This window comes from Pristiophorus japonicus, chromosome 8 (assembly GCF_044704955.1).
Source record: "Pristiophorus japonicus isolate sPriJap1 chromosome 8, sPriJap1.hap1, whole genome shotgun sequence".
Taxonomy (NCBI): Eukaryota; Metazoa; Chordata; class Chondrichthyes; family Pristiophoridae; genus Pristiophorus; species Pristiophorus japonicus.
Genome location: NC_091984.1, coordinates 37,114,868 through 37,131,615, shown reverse-complemented (window position 1 = coordinate 37,131,615; position 16,748 = coordinate 37,114,868). Strand labels below are relative to the sequence as shown.

Here is a 16,748-nt window from a genome sequence, read left to right as displayed (position 1 = left end):
CACGGGCTTGGGGCTTGGCTTGAAAAGAAGCCCGGGGGGGAAGGGGGGGTGGGGGGCTGTGGAAGGCAAACGGAAGGCATGAGAAGATGAGAAGCTTACACTACACATCAAATGAAGCCCCGGGGGCGGAGGATCATGATCATTGTGCCTGCTCAGACCTGGGTGTGGTCCATACTAAGGCATCGACTTTGGGGAGAGAGAACAAAGAACCTTGTCCGGCCTGCCGTTTTGAGCTTCTTGCAAAGGAACAATTTAATTATGGGGACAATACTGACAATGCCATACCTTGTGCAAGCCTTCTGCGTGATGGTGCTGTGGAGGAGACAATTGATTCAACGTCATCGCATGAGGAACCTCAGAGCACGTAGGGTGATGAGCAGGAGGCCTTACATATGTCAGGTATATTGGGCCCAAGTTTCCACACGATAAAAAACGGCTGCCCCTCCGAGCTGGGCGCCCATTTTTCGCGCCTAAAACGGCGTCGGAAAAAAAACTTGCGATTCTGGAGCGTTCTGCAGCTCCTTGTTTGCCTGGCGCGGCGCCCAGGGGGGCGAAGCCTACACTCGCGCCGATTTTGTAAGTTGGAGGGGGCGGGTACTATTTAAATTAGTTTTTTTCCTGCCGGCAACGCTGCGCGTGCGCGTTGGAGCGTTCGCGCATGCTCAGTGTGAAAAAAACATTGGCACTCGGCCATTTTTGTAGTTCTTTGTAGCTGTTTAATTTTTGAACATTTTTTAATAAAAGCACATTGCCATCAGCACATCAGCACTTGCAGCCTTCTCACTGTCTCCTCCCCCCCTCCCCCGTGGGAAGAACGGGCGCCTCCTCCCCCCACCGCGGGAAGAACGGGCGCCTCCCCTCCCCCTCCCCCCACGGGAAGAACGGGCGCCTCCTCCCCCCCCCCCCACGGGAAAGAACGGGCGCCTCCTCCCCCCCCCCCACGGGAAAGAACGGGCGCCTCCTCCCCCCCCCCCACGGGAAAGAACGGGCGCCTCCTCCCCCCCCCCCCACGGGAAAGAACGGGCGCCTCCTCCCCCCCCCCCACGGGAAAGAACGGGCGCCTCCTCCCCCCCCCCCACGGGAAAGAACGGGCGCCTCCTCCCCCCCCCCCCACGGGAAGAACGGGCGCCTCCTCCCCCCCCCCCCCACGGGAAAGAACGGGCGCCTCCTCCCCCCCCCCCCACGGGAAAGAACGGGCGCCTCCTCCCCCCCCCCCGCGGGAAGAACGGGCGTCTCCTCCCCCCCCCCCCGCGGGAAGAACGGGCGCCTCCTCCCCCCCCCCCCGCGGGAAGAACGGGCGCCTCCACCCCCCCACCCCCCCACAGGAAGAACGGGCGCCTCCTCCTCCTCCCCCCCCCCGCGGAAAAGAACGGGCGCCTCCTCCTCCTCCCCCCCCCCCCACGGGAAAGAACGGGCGCCTCCTCCCCCCCCCCCCCACGGGAAAGAACGGGCGCCTCCTCCCCCCCCCCCCCGCGGAAAAGAACGGGCGCCTCCTCCTCCTCCCCCCCCCCCCACGGGAAAGAACGGGCGCCTCCTCCCCCCCCCCCCCACGGGAAAGAACGGGCGCCTCCTCCCCCCCCCCCCCGCGGGAAGAACGGGCGCCTCCACCCCCCCACCCCCCCACAGGAAGAACGGGCGCCTCCTCCTCCTCCCCCCCCCCGCGGAAAAGAACGGGCGCCTCCTCCTCCTCCCCCGCCCCGCGGGAAGAACGGGCGCCTCCACCCCCCCCCCCCCCCCCACAGGAAGAACGGGCGCCTCCTCCCCCCCCCCCCACAGGAAGAACGGGCGCCTCCTCCCCCCCCCCCCCACAGGAAGAACGGGCGCCTCCTCCTCCTCCCCCCCCCCGCGGGAAGAACAGGCGCCTCAGGCTGACTGCAGCATTCTCCGTGCCTGAAGCACTTTCACACAGGTAGAAGATGGTTTATTTAATCTTTTCTTTGCTTATAAATGTTTATTCAGGTTGGATTTATTTGTATAATATTTGTAGAAGTATAAATAATGATTTATTGTAGAATTTAATAACTTCCCTCCCCCCCCCCCCACCACCAGCTCGTTCTGGATGCCTAATTTGTAACCTGCACCTGATTTTTTAATGTGTAGACAAGGTTTTTTCAGTTCTACAAAAATCTTCACTTGCTCCATTCTAACTTAGTTTGGAGTACGTTTTCACTGTGGAAACTTTGAAATCAGGCGTCAGTGGCCGGACACGCCCCCTTTTGAAGAAAAAATTCTGTTCCAAAGTAGAACTGTTCTACCTGACTAGAACTGCAGAAAAAAAATGTGGAGAATTGCGATTTCTAAGATAGTCCGTTCTCCACCAGTTGCTCCTAAAAATCAGGCACAAATCATGTGGAAACTTGGGCCCAATTGAGACAGGGGTTCATACCTGCATCTGAGTGATGCAGACTGTGTTAGAAGGCTGCGTTTCCACAAAGCAGTTGTAACCGAGATCTGTGAGTTAGTAAAAGCAGACCTGCAGCCTAGAAGCGTCAGGAGGACTGCTTTGTCAGTTGAAGTGAAGGTTACAGCTGCACGTTCATTCTATGTATCTGGATCGTTCCAAGCTACAACTGGGGATGTGTGCACCATTTCTCAACATGCAATACATATCTGCATTCGGCAACTGACTGCTGCACTATATGCCTGGAGGAATGATTACATAAAGTTCCCCATGACCTCCCAGGCAATGTGTGAAAGGGCTGTGGGCTTCTCCAGGATTGCTGGCTTCCCAAAGGTATAGTGCTGCATTGATTGTATCCACATCGCCTTGCGAGCACCTTTGGAGGATTCCGAGATGTACAAGAACAGAAAAGGCTTCCACTCCATTAATGTGCTGCTCGTGTGTGACGACATGCATCGGATCATGTCATCGATGCACGGTACCCTGAGAGCATCCATGATGCGTTCATCCTACATAAAAGCGTTATATCTGCCATGTTTCAGCAGCAACCAGAAGGGCAGAGCTGGCTGCTGGGAGACAAAAGGTATGGCCTCGCCAGCTGGCTCATGATGCCCCTCCGCATAACCCGGATGGAAGCTGAGCGGGAATACAACATGCCGCACATTGCGATGCACGGCATAATAGAAAGGATGTTTGGCATCTTGAAACAGCGCTTCCAATGACTGGACCATTCCGGAGGCTATTTCCTACACTCCCCTGAGATTGTTGGTCAGTTCACTGTTGTGTGCTGCATGCGGCATAACTTAGCCATCATGAGACAGCAGCAGCTGGTTGTAGAAGACCCACCTGAGGGGGAGGAAAATGCAGATGATGAGGAGGAGGAGGACGAGGAGGAGGACGAGGACGAGGACGAGGAAACCATGCAACTACCTGAACCCGGACGGTGGAGGAGGGCAGGCTTTGCTGCCTGAAGGCTCAGCGGCAACTATTCCAAATGGACATGTTTACTGTTTGGGCCTGTTCCGTAATGTTGTGTTGTGTTAATGGAACAAATGATCCTTGTTTAGTTCAAAAAGTTGAGTTAATAATCGAACAAATAATGTAAATGATTCAGTTATAATTTAAAATATATTTTATTCAAAAGATTAACAAACATTTGTTTGTACTTAACTTTAATAAAAGCATTCTTGTATCAAGTTTTAAAGTTTTCAGTTAAGATCACTTACAAACTTTAAGATCACTTCCAAACTTTTAAACTTGTAACTTTACAATACTTACCAAAAAAAATTAATTTGAGAACAGTTACAACAGTAACAACAATAACAACAACAACAACAGCAGCAAAGAAAGGCTGAACCCATCTCTCCTGCACCTTATTCTAAGACCACCTGCTGCCGTGGCGCAGTGTTTCTCGGGTTGGTATCAAGCTTATTCTTTCGAACATCTCAGGCAATGCGCACTTCTTGATGGGGGCATGGGCAGGTGGTAATGTGAGGGCCCGGCTTGGGCCTCTTCAGAGGCTGGTCTGGGGACTGGAGTGGGAGTGGCAGTTGATTCTATCAATGGGCGCGGGGTCTGGGCGTGTTTCCCTTATTGCAGCAGCTAACTCCAACATTCCCTCCCTCATGTTCACCGGCAGTGTTTCCATTTCTCGTGAGAGTGTTGTTACCTCTCCCGACAGTTCCGATACCTCATCACCCACCCCACTGATCATGTCCAGGAGTGATCGGGTAAGGTCAATGGTCTCCGCACTCATGCCATCACCTGAACCACATCTGTTGGATCCTGCACCTTGAGAGTGCTGTCGAGCTCTCCTTCCCCTCTTCACCCTAGGTGTGCCTCGCTGCACCTCACTGGGACCCGCAGCCTCGGACGGTGGGAAACCATGGAATGTCCCACCAACACTCAAACCACTCCGGGAAGGAGCTGGCACCTCAATGGGCGGCACCTGCACCTCCTGCAGAGTGAGTACAACAGTGGGGGCATCATCCATCCCCTCCCCCCTCATGCTCTTGGTCTGGAAGGTGGGATTGGAAGATGTTCTCCTCTTCAGGCTCGTCCACGTCTGAATGTTCTTCTGCATCATCAGGGTTGGCCTCAAGTTCTGCAAAATATAACAGAACACAGACAAATGGTTAGCAGCAGAGGAGGGCGCAGGGTGGGTGGCATGTGTAGGTTCACACAGCACAGGCAGCGGGCTGATTTGAAGGACCACGATGAATGATACCATACTGCATCAACCGAAGAGTAGGTGACGGAGACATCCCCATGAACTAGCCCACGCAGTACTAAACATTTAGCAAAGCCAGACTGTGGAATTTGCAGGACTTACCCTGTCCCTCGAGTGTGGGCCCAGCTTGTGCAGTGGTGGTTGCTTTTCTCCAGGCAGGACCCATCAAAGCAGCGACCCTCTCTTCCAAATATTCCAAGTGGGTGCAGATTTGCTGGGCCTCCTCCTGTTCGAATTCTTTCCCTTTTGTTGTGTGCCACCTTCCTCTGCAAAGATGAAAATATAACTTTTTAGAGAGGGTGTCTTTCTGCTGGGTGGGACATACACAGATGGTCACATTTACAATTGCAATTCCATTGAATACATGAAAATATTACTAACACTAACTACTTGACCAAGGTCCTGCCACTTTTTACACTGGCCTCCAGACCTTGGGGGTGGTCACCATTGCACAGTAATCTTCTGCAAGTTGGTTCCAGCGTTTCTTCATTCCTTATGGTGGAACTTTTATGTGACCTCTGCTGGTGTCCAGCTCATGCTATCTGCCCTTAATCACAGTAACTAGTGACTCCATTTCATTCTGTAAGAAATTCTTGATCCTTGAGCCCCGTTGCATCTCTGATTTTTCCAATGAGAATTAAAGTTCTCACACACAACTGGCTCTTTAAAAATGGCCGAACGCAGACCGAGAGTTGTACTGGCCATGCGCGCCCATAGGAATCACATCAAAAACGTCCTGTTTTTCGCGCATTGTGCAGATAGGGCAGCATCGTTTTTTCGGTGCAGACGTTAGGCTCCACCCCCCAAGGCTACAGGACAGGCTGCGCGGCACTAATTTCACAAAATAGAACGGGGAAACTTGCTACTTTTTTTTTGGAGTCGTTGGGCCCAAGAAAAACGGGCGTAATTCTGGCAATACGTAAAAAAAACGGCATTGGGAAAAATTGAGCCCAGTGCGTTATACCAATGGGAATATTTTTTAAGCAGCACTGAAATTCTTTCTGTTTAAGGATCCATTTGATGGCAGGACGTATTCCAGTGGGCCTCGACAGAACATCTGTTACCAAGGCAATGGAGGCCACATATATTGGAAATCTGAAGTATGCGGCAGACATCCTCTCAAAGGTAGCAGACTAACAAAACAGTAGAAAGTCAACGACTAAGGATTCATGTGGAGCGTGGTGATAGCTATAGTGCAGAATGATTTTAAGTGGACCCTCCGCCTCTCTCCCCTTCACTAGAAATCAGTTTTGAAAAGGTGTCTTTAATCCAAAGCACATCCACCCTCTGCAGTTAGTGGGATTAAGTGCAAATTTAAGACCCAGTCCCTGCAAGATTGTAGTTAATGGTAAAAGCAATTGGCCTGGGGTTGGTGCTGTAGCTGGTGAAGTTTGACACTGGTAACATACCTGCCACTATTGATGTAGGTAGCTGGTGCCCCTAACTCAGAATTTTTGATCTTTGAATCTGCTCTTGTCGTTTTCTCTTTTGTTCTTCCCCACACTGTTGTACCTGAAGTACAGAGGCTTTCCCCTACCATAGCAGCCCCTTACATTACGGGCTGTGCTGTACTGGCCCCTTGGTGGAAAGGAGGGCTTGCTGGTACTGTATTCACCCACCCTTCACTGTCCCCCCAAAAAATCACAGAATTCTCTTTTATATTTGTTTCTGAACCGTAGCACCTGAACTTAACACAAAGCTGTTTTTCTTTTATTCAGGAGGGTATGCTGGGTTTGATTGAACCTATTAATACTCGAATCACAGATCCCCGTTACTTCCTGAATACTCCGCACCAAGGTAAGAGTGAATCTTGATCTGTAGCCGGCTACACTGGGGCTCTGTAAAATACCCCAGGCAGGCAGCCAGGTTATTTAAAAAAAAGGTGTAAAAGCAGAAGAAAAGTAGAGGAGTTCACCCCAGTGGCCTGGGACAATATTTATCCCTCAATCAATATCACTGAAATAGATTATCTGGCCGTTATCACATTGCTGTTTGTGGAAGCTTGTTGTGCACATTTTGGGTTTAAATTTACTCAGGTGACGAGCAGTTTGGGTGGAGACACAAATGTGATGTAATCACCTCTGGCTCTTTTTTTCCCTTTAGTTCATATACTTGAAGGCTACTTATTAGTGGAAAAGAAATTCATTAGGAAATCCATAAACTACCTATTAATATATTTAAAAATCTTATGTCTGTGTGCACTTCTTCTCCACGATTCCTATGTCCATATTTATGATGGAAACTGCTCATGTAAATTTGTCATGCTGTAATTACACCATCCCTCCAGTGGCAGCACTGTAGATCCCCAGTTTATGTGTCTCCCAGCTCCTTGGCCTGCACTGCAGAAATACTCCTAACTCTACTTCTCCATTTCCCAAATGGCTGCAGGTTTTTCCATTTAACGATAACTTATCACAAAAATCTAAGGATTGTACAAAGTAAAGACAGAACGGGAGTGTTCCTCCTGTCGCTACAAAATAACTGTCAGCCTTTCCTCACCCACATGTCCCCACTCCTGGACTAACCTGTGGGCCTCCCCATCGGCCAACATTGATTAGGCCCAGACAGGTGAGCTGCGTCTGAGAATCTGATTGTTACAGGCAGCTGATCTGAATTATAATGACGAGGCCGGAGGACGAATATAGGACGGTTCTCGAGCCTCTCCGTTCTGGTTCAATGTGCGCTGCCTGAATCACACCCAGTTTGGGGCATTAATGAATTTAGGCGTTAATGTGTCAATCTACCTAATGAGAGCAACACCATGGGAGATCCGGAAGTACAAAATGGGCCAACAATTGCGGTTGGTGGCATACCTACGGAGTACGTCGGTGAGCTACAAAATGAATATGCACCTACCTGATGGTTGCTCTCCTGCAAAAACTTGCCGCCTGATGCTACGTCATGGCCCATGGATTCCAGGGACGCAGGCAGTGCAGAAGTGCACCAGGGATCACATGGGCCTGGTCTTTCAATCAGAAAACAGAATTAGATTTGACATATTAGAGAAGGGAATCCCGTAATCAGAGTGAATTACAATGTACAGGATTGGAATTTTGTTCCTAATTAGATTCAACAACTAAATAGTTTTTTCGACATCATTAAAACTCCAATTTTTGCAGAAACAAGAAAAACTCATTTGATACAGTTAAAACTATATGATTTCTGAGATTAAAATGTTTAAAACATGCCTGAGGTATCCACTTCATCCATTCATTCATAGGCAGTCCCGCGGAATCGAGGAAGACTTGCTCCCACTCCTGAAGTAAGTTCTTTGGTGGCTGAATAGTCCAATACGAGAGCCACAGACTCTGTAACAGGTGGGACAGATAGTCACAGAGGGAAGGGGTGGGTGGAACTGGTTTGCCGCACGCTCTTTCCGCTGCCTGCGCTTGATTTCTACATGCTCTCGGCGTTGAGACTCGAGGTGCTCAACGCCCTCTCAGATGCACTTCCTCCACTTAGGATGGTCTTGGGCCAGGGACTCCCAGGTGTCAGTGGGGATGTCGCACTTTATCAGGGAGGCTTTGAGGGTGTCCTTGTAGTGTTTCCGCTACCCACCTTTGGCTCGTTTGCCGTGAAGGAGCTCCAAGTAGAGCACTTGCTTTGGGAGTCTCGTGTCTGGCATGCGAACTATGTGCCCTGCCCAACGGAGCTGATCGAGTGTGGTCAGTGCTTCAATGCTGGGGATGTTAGCCTGAATGAGGACGCTGATGTTGGTGCGCCTGTCTTCCCAGGGGATTTGTGGGATCTTGCGGAGACATCGGTGGGGATATTTCTCCAGCAACTTGAGGTGTCTACTCTACATGGTCCATGTCTCTGAGCCATACAGGAGGGCAGATATTACTACAGCCCTGTAGACCATGAGCTTGGTGGCAGTTTGGAGGGCCTGGTCCTCAAACACTCTTTTCCTCAGGCGGCCGAAGGCTGCACTGGTGCACTGGAGGCGGTGTTGGATCTCGTCGTCGATGCCTGCTCTTGTTGATAGGAGGCTTCCGAGATATGGGAAGTGGTCCACGGTGTCCAGGGCCGCACCGTGGATCTTGATGACTGGGGGGCAGTGCTGTGCGGCGAGGACAGGCTGGTGGAGGACCTTTGTCTTACGGATGTTTAGCGTAAGGCCCATGCTTTTGTACGCCTCAGTAAATACGTCGACTATGTCCTGGTGTTCAGCCTCTGTATGTGCGCAGACACAGGCGCCGTCTGCGTACTGTAGCTCGACGTCAGAGGTTGGGGTGGTCTTGGATCTGACCTGGAAACATCGCAGGTTGAACAGGTTCCCACTGGTTCTGTAGTTTAGTCCCACTCCAGCGGGGAGCTTGTTGACTGTGAGGTGGAGCATGGCGGCGAGAAAGATTGAGAAGAGGATTGGGGCGATGACGCAGCCCTGTTTGACTCTGGTCCGGACGTGGATTGAGTCTGTGATGGATCCGTTGGTAAGGATCACAGCCTGCATGTTGTCGTGGAGCAGGCGGAGGATGGTGACGAACTTTTGGGGGCATCTGAAAAAAAGGAGGACGCTCCATAAACCCTCACGGTTGACAGTGTCAAAGGCCTTTGTAAGGTCGAAGAAGGCCATGTATAAGGGCTGGTGTTGTTCCCTGCATTTTTCCTGTAGTTGTCGCACTGCAAAAATCACGTCCGTTGTGCCCCGTAGGGTACGAAATCTGCACTGTGACTCCGGGAGGAGCTCCTCAGCCACGGTGAGAAGACGGTTGAGGAGGACTGGAGCGACGACTTTCCCAGCTGATAGCAGGGAGATTACTCTAATTGCCGCAGTCGGATCTGTCCCCCTTTTTAAAGATGGTTACTGTCATGTTTGTAACCTCACATAATTGTAACCTTTATGTAACAACACTGTACACTGTATACACCTGAGAAATGCACACCTTGACCTCAAGGGGTGAACTTGTGGGAGACACTCCTCACCTGGTCATCCAAAGGGAGGTCCCACGCAGGGTCATCATTTCTTGGTCCTGTAAATAAAGGTACAGGTCACAGAGTGACCTTGTCTCCAGTATGTGCCTCGTGTTGATTTGCTGTAGTGTGTAAGGCCACAACAGTCACGATTACTGCATCTCTGAGATCCCCGGCATGCTCTCCTCCCTCCAGATGAGAGAGTCGAGGTTGTGTATTCACGCCAGCAGTGCCTCTCTGCCATACTTCAATGCCTCAGCAGGGATTCCGTTCGCACCCGTAGCCTTGTTGTTTTTAAGCTGTCTTATGGCTTTTTCTACCTCGTGCAGTGTTGGGGTCTCACTGAGGTGCTGGCGGGTAGCATGCTGCGGGATGGAGTCGAGAACACTCGAGTCAAAGGCAGAGTTTTGATTGAGGAGATCTTCGAAGTGCTCCTTCCAGCAGGTCCTGACTGCCTCGGTGTCCTTGATGAGTGTTTCCCCGTTCTTGGCCAGCAGTGAGGTGGGCCTTGGGTGTTTGGACCGTAGGTGGCCTTGACTGCGATGAAGAATCTTTGCACATTATGGTTGTCGGCCAGCTGCTGTATCTCCTGTGCTTTCTCCATCCACCACCTGTTCTTTAGGTCCCGGGTTTTTTGTTGGACCTCAGCCTTGAGCCGTCTGTATTGCTGCTTTGCTGCTCCCGCGTTGGGTTGTTGTTTAAGGCTCAGAAAGGCCCTGCGCTTGCGATCTATTCGCTCTTGTACCTCCTGATCATTCTCATCAAACCAGTCCTGGTGTTTCCTGGTTGAGTAACCGAGCATCTCTCTGCAGGCACATATTATGGAGGCCTGGAGGGCAGACCAAGCGCTGTGGGCATTCTGCGTCTTGGATCGTCAAGACACACCAGGTTAGCTGTGAGGCGCTGACTGTATAGGGCTCTCTTAGCTGGGTCCTTAAGTGCTCCGGCATTGACTTTTTTGCAGCACTGCTTCTGCTGCCCCTCCGCCTTGGGGCTATGTTAATGTCGATGATGGATCTAATTAGGCGGTGGTCCGTCCAACAGCTGTCGGCAGTTTTGGTCACCTTACTTAAGGAAGGATATACTAGCTTTGGAGGGGGTACAGAGACGATTCACTCGGCTGATTCTGGAGATGAGGGGGTTACCTTATGATGGTGAATTGAGTAGACTGGGTCTTTACTCATTGGAGTTCAGAAGGATTAGGGGTGATCTTATAGAAACATTTAAAATAATGAAAGGGATAGACAAGATAGAGGCAGAGAGGTTGTTTCCACTGGTCGGGGAGACTAGAACTAGGGAGCACAGCCTCAAAATACGGGGGAGCCAATTTAAAACCGAGTTGAGAAGGAATTTCTTCTCCCAGAGGGTTGTGAATCTGTGGAATTCTCTGCCCAAGGAAGCAGTTGAGGCTAGCTCAATGAATGTATTCAAATCACAGATAGATAGATTTTTAACCAATAAGGGAATTAAGGGTTATGGGGAGCGGGCAGGTAAGTGGAGCTGAGTCCACGGCCAGATCAGCCATGATCTTTTTGAATGGCGGAGCAGGCTTGAGGGGCTAGATGGCCTATTCCTGTTCCTAATTCTTATGTTCTTATGTTCTTACATGTTATGTTCTGCCATGGCGTGGGTGATGCGCACAACCTTGCGATCCCTGGCTTGGACAATGACATCGTCGAGCAGGTGCCAGTGCTTGGAGCGAGGGTGTTTACGCTGATGCAAACAGGCCTAACATTTCAGTACTCTATTGGTGGGCAGTTGGTGGGCAAATAGCCCGACTCTGCACCAGCAATTACTTTCTCGTGGGCCGTGCAGATGGCCTGTCAACGCGTATATTGACAGACTGCAGGCACATGTGGAATTCCAAAACCTGCAATGGATTTCAAAGGAGATATATCGCCGTACTCAGAGAGTACACCACCATACTCACCGCAAAATCTGGGCCCATAAGTTTTTTGATGTGGTTGGTATTGTGGCAAAGAACGTCTGCACAGTGTGCTTTGACAGACACGCAGAATGAGGAGTCAGATGCACACACAGATGCGGTAATGAATAACATAGTCAAACAGAGCCCATCTTTATATTTGATGCATCATTATGGTGCTGTAAGGACTGTTTACAAAGGGCTCATTTAAATCTGCCCGAAGCTGGAAGAATTCCATCTGTCAGGTTTTGAGTGTGAAAGATGGTCTCTATAGGATCTATTTATCTACAGTGTAGGTATATCTGGAAAAATCTACTCTATATCAACTAGCATAGTTGTAATATCTGAGACAGGAAGCATTTACATGGGTTTGTTTAATACAGTCAAGGCAAACTGATATACGAAGTTAACACTGCGTTCAGTAAGAGTAAATGTCATCAGCCTCTCGTGCAGTACACAAACAGTACATAGTTGATAGAAGGACTTGAGGTAAAAATATACAGTTAAATGGTGAACATAAACTAACATTATACAATTGTAAATTCCATCACAATATAATTATTTTTTTAAATTGCTATCTAGGAATGTTAATCTAGTTTTTAATGCAATTTACTCTTAATTCAAAGGCACCGATATCAAATGGTCTGATAATTCAAATCTTTTCAGCGCCAAAACAACATTTTAATTTCTCAGCAGTAGACCATGTTTTGAGATGATGCCCTTTGGGAAATGATGTTTACCTGGTGTCTATAACCACGTGGACTGAGCTCAGTGCTTTATTTACTGTGGATTATTTTTGAAAGCTGCATTCTTAACTCTTGGGGGCAACCGCCCGCTGCCACCGACTGCCGCCCATTCCCACCGACATTCCTCGTGAAGATCCGCCCAGTGCCACTTTCGGGGCGGGCTGGAGGGGAGAGCCGCCGGTAACCGCCCGCTGACGTCAGCGGACAGCCGAGTGGCGTAACTGAGCTCCCGCCCACCGAGCTCCCAGATTCCTGTGGGCGGGGGTCGGTGCCAGAACAGGGGTGGGGACCGCTGGCTGCAGGCTGGTCTGTCCCCGACGGTAAGTCTGAAGAACCGGAAAAAAAGGTAAGTGAACATTTTTAAATCTTTTTTTCAACGGCGACTTACCTTACCTGCATGGGGGGGTCGCCTGAATGTCTTCGGATAGGTTTTGTATTTTTTAAACTGGTGATTTTTTTTTTCAGGTCTTCGACCCTCCGTGGGCCCGACTCCATCCTCGGCGGCACTTGGGCGGCAAGTGCCTCTGCCGCCGAGAATGCGACCTCCCGCCCGCTGCCTCTCAGATTGGTGGCGTACATCTTCCATTTGCCGACCTTCGAGGGACCTTCTTCCTGAATATCCCGCCCAAAGTACTGTCTGGTACCTCGGCAGCACTTGGGTGGGTGGAGGCCTTGATGAAAATCGGCCCCTTAAAGTCCTATGACATTGCGTGCACGCCCTTGCACAGTACTTTCTATCAGTTACAATTACTTATTTAGAGAGGGTGCAGAGAGGATTTACCAGAATGGCACCAGGGGCGAGGGATTTCAGTTAGGTGGGGAGACTGGAGAAGCTGGGATTATTCTCCTGAGAGCAGAGAAGGTTAAAGGGAGATTTAATAAAGGTGTTCAAAATTAGGATGTGTTTTGATAAGAGTAGATAGGGAGAAACTGTTTCTGCTGGCAGGAAGGCCAATAACCAGAGGACACAGAGATAATTGCCAAAAGAACCAGGGGGGGGGGGGGAAGAGGACAAGAATTTTTTACGCAGCGAGTTGTTATGATCTGGAAAAGGATGGTGGAAGTAGATTCAGTAGTAACTTTCAAATGAGAATTGCGCACATAATTGAAAAGGAAAAATTTACAGGGCTATGGGTAAAGAGGAGAGTGGGACTAATTGGATAGCTCCACTAAAGAGCCGGCACAGGCAAGATGGGCCAAATGGCCTCCTTCTGGGCTGTATGATACTATAATTATTTATTTTGCGAAAATAAAAGCCTCTCTTGGAGATTATATTAATTATTGAGTGATTGAAAACAGCAGACAACACTTATGATGTACATACCAGCCCGGCTCTCTCCATCCTAAGTTCACAATTACACCATGGTACAGCACCTCAGACACAGAGAATGCAGTAGTCTTCTGCTGTGCTAAGTCCCGATGGAATATCTATTTTAATCCAGCCTTTAAAGAGCACATATAATTAATCATAACATGATGGAGCTCTGCTGGTAAGCAGCAGTTCCCCTTGCATATCCTCAGTATGTAGTTTAATAGAGGGTGTGCTCTTTATTTCAGCTGCGAAGATTCTGCAGCAGGTGGACAGGCCAAACCTGAAACTCCAGCTGGTGAGTGATATTGTAAATGGAAAACAAGTCCCCAACTTCCTGAGCCACGAGTAATTTGGGACATGCAAGAGTTTGGTAATGACAGGGAGGGGGAGGAGGAACAGCAAGCCTGATGAATCAGTAATCAAATCTCTTTTGATGAGGTGCAGCAGCCTGCGTCTTCATGTACGCTCAGAATATTAATACTGTTCCCATGACCAACTGCTGGTTTGTAATTTGGACAGAAATATTTCTTGGCAATCCACTGCAGGTAAATTTCTACTGAACTTGTAGTTATCCTATCAGAAATCTAATCCTTCAGTGAGGGCGTCATTCCACATCAACTAAACGTATGATCCTGGCTGGACATGTCCGCCACAGGACTAAGCACATTTGCCGCGGCCATCACACTAGCTCACAGTTAATTTATTTATTAATATTAATGCTGCTTTAGTTATTATAAATTATTAATAACAGTGGGTGGAAGAGATGACAACGAACCTAATCAGCAGTAGACTAGTGAAGGATTCACTCTCCCGGTTTGTGATCATCAGCTAAGGTTCCCTTCTCATCGCTCCAGTTATTCTGTACAAAACATGCGTAAAGATTTACTTTGAAAACTTTAGGTTGCAAATTACTGTTGGCAATATGAATGAGTTAATGCCCTGTTAAAATAATGAACAGAGGAATGGTGTGCCAATGTGTTGAGCATTCATGTGCTGTTATCACCAGCAGTCATTTCTACAGTTATAGGGCAAGAGACCTCATGACACTGGTCGGCCTCACACAGTAAGCAGCTTATCAGAAAAGCGTCAGTTCACTGCCTGCAATGTTCTGTGCATGGACAAAAAGGAAACATTGCGGGCAGTATGCCTACGACTTTCCAACACGCTGCCTGTTCTGTGTGAAGTATCGCTGGTGTCACGGTGCGGCAGAACATTTCTCCATGGTATTTATTATTGGTGCACAGACCTCTTTTAGTGGGATTTGTGTTCTTTGAGTGATAACACTCCATCACTGTTGCAGTAAGGTCAGGATGGTTACTAATAACCATCCTGACCTTACTGCAGGATGGTTGCAGTCAGAATCAGGTAAATTTATAACGGGGAACAAAGAAATGGCAGACCAATTGAACAAATATTTTGGTTCTGTCTTCATGAAGGAAGATACATATAACCTTCCAAAAATACTAGGGGACCGAGGGTCTAGCGAGAAAGAGGAACTGAGGGAAATTCTTATCAGTCAGGAAATTGTGTTAGGGAAATTGATGGAATTGAAGGCCGATAAATCCCTAGGGCCTGATAGTCTGCATCCCAGAGTACTTAAGGAAGTGGCCCTAGAAATAGTGGATGCATTGGTGATCATTTTCCAACAGTCCTGGAAACATAGAAAATAGGTGCAGGAGTAGGCCATTCGGCCCTTTGAGCCTGCACCACCATTCAATGAGTTCATGGCTGAACATGCAACTTCAGTACCCTATTCCTGCTTTCTCACCATACCCCTTGATTCCCCTAGTAGTAAGGACTACATCTAACTCCTTTTTGAATATATTTAGTAAATTGGCCTCAACACCTTTCTGTGGTAGAGAATTCCACAGGTTCACCACTCTCTGGGTGAAGAAGTTTCTCCTCATCTCGGTCCTAAATGGCTTACCCCTTATCCTTAGACTGTGACCCCTGGTTCTGGACTTCAACATTGGGAACATTCTTCCTGCATCTAACCTGTCTAAACCCATCAGAATTTTAAACGTTTCTATGAGATCCCCTCTCATTCTTCTGAACTCCAGTGAATACAAGCCCAGTCGATCTAATCTTTCTTGATATGTCAGTCCCGTCATCCCGGGAATCAGTCTGGTGAACCTTTGCTGCATTCCCTCAATAGCAAGAATGTCCTTCCTCAAGTTAGGAGACCAAAACTGTACACAATACTGCACGTGTGGCCTCACCAAGGCCCTGTACAACTGTAGTAACATCTCCCTGCGCCTGTACTCATATCCCCTCGCTATGAAAGCCAACATGCCATTTGCTTTCTTAACCGCCTGCTGTACCTGCATGCCAACCTTCAGTGACTGATGTACCATGACACCCAGGTCTCGTTGCACCTCCCCTTTTCCTAATCTGTCACCATTCAGATAATAGTCTGTCTCTCTGTTTTTACCACCAAAGTGGATAATCTCACATTTATCCACATTATACTTCATCTGCCATGCATTTGCCCACTCACCTAACCTATCCAAGTCACTCCGCAGCCTCATAGCATCCTCCTCGCAGCTCACACTGCTACCCAACTTAGTGTCATCCGCAAATTTGGAGATACTACATTTAATCCCCTCGTCTAAATCATTAATGTACAGTGTAAACAGCTGAGGCCCCAGCACAGAACCTTGCGATACCCCACTAATCACTGCCTGCCATTCTGAAAAGTACCCATTTACTCCTACTCTTTGCTTCCTGTCTGCCAACCAGTTCTCAATCCACATCAGAACACTACCCCCAATCCCATGTGCTTTAACTTTGCACATTAATTTCTTGTGTGGGACCTTGTCAAAAGCCTTCTGAAAGTCCAAATACACCACATCAACTGGTTCTCCCTTGTCCATTCTACTGGAAACATCCTCAAAAAATTCCAGAAGATTTGTCAAGCATGATTTCCTTTTCACAAATCCGTGCTAACTTGGACCTATCATGTCACCTCTTTCCAAATGCGCTGCTATGACATCCTTAATAATTGATTCCATCATTTTACCCACTACCGATGTCAGGCTGACCGGTGAATAATTCCCTGTTTTCTCTCTCCCTCCTTTTTTAAAAAGTGGGGTTACGTTGGCTACCCTCCACTCCATAGGAAGTGAGTCTATTCCATGCCTCACCTGGAATATTGTGTTCAGTTTTGGTCTCCTAATCTAAGGAAGGACATTCTTGCTATTGAGGGAGTGCAACGAAGGTTC

The 16,748-nt window shown here is 48.8% G+C and overlaps 1 protein-coding gene across 3 annotated transcripts in view; it reads left to right on the top strand.

Annotated features, from left to right (window-relative positions):
* hyi (hydroxypyruvate isomerase) overlaps positions 1 to 16,748 on the top strand; it is a 66,804-nt gene that overhangs the window by 30,237 nt on the left and 19,819 nt on the right. For all 3 annotated transcript variants that reach the window (XM_070886684.1, XM_070886685.1, XM_070886686.1), the window contains exons 4-6: positions 5,642 to 5,756; positions 6,350 to 6,428; positions 13,773 to 13,822. In XM_070886684.1, the coding sequence (XP_070742785.1) occupies positions 5,642 to 5,756; positions 6,350 to 6,428; positions 13,773 to 13,822 (244 nt within the window). The remainder of the gene's footprint in view (positions 1 to 5,641; positions 5,757 to 6,349; positions 6,429 to 13,772; positions 13,823 to 16,748) is intronic.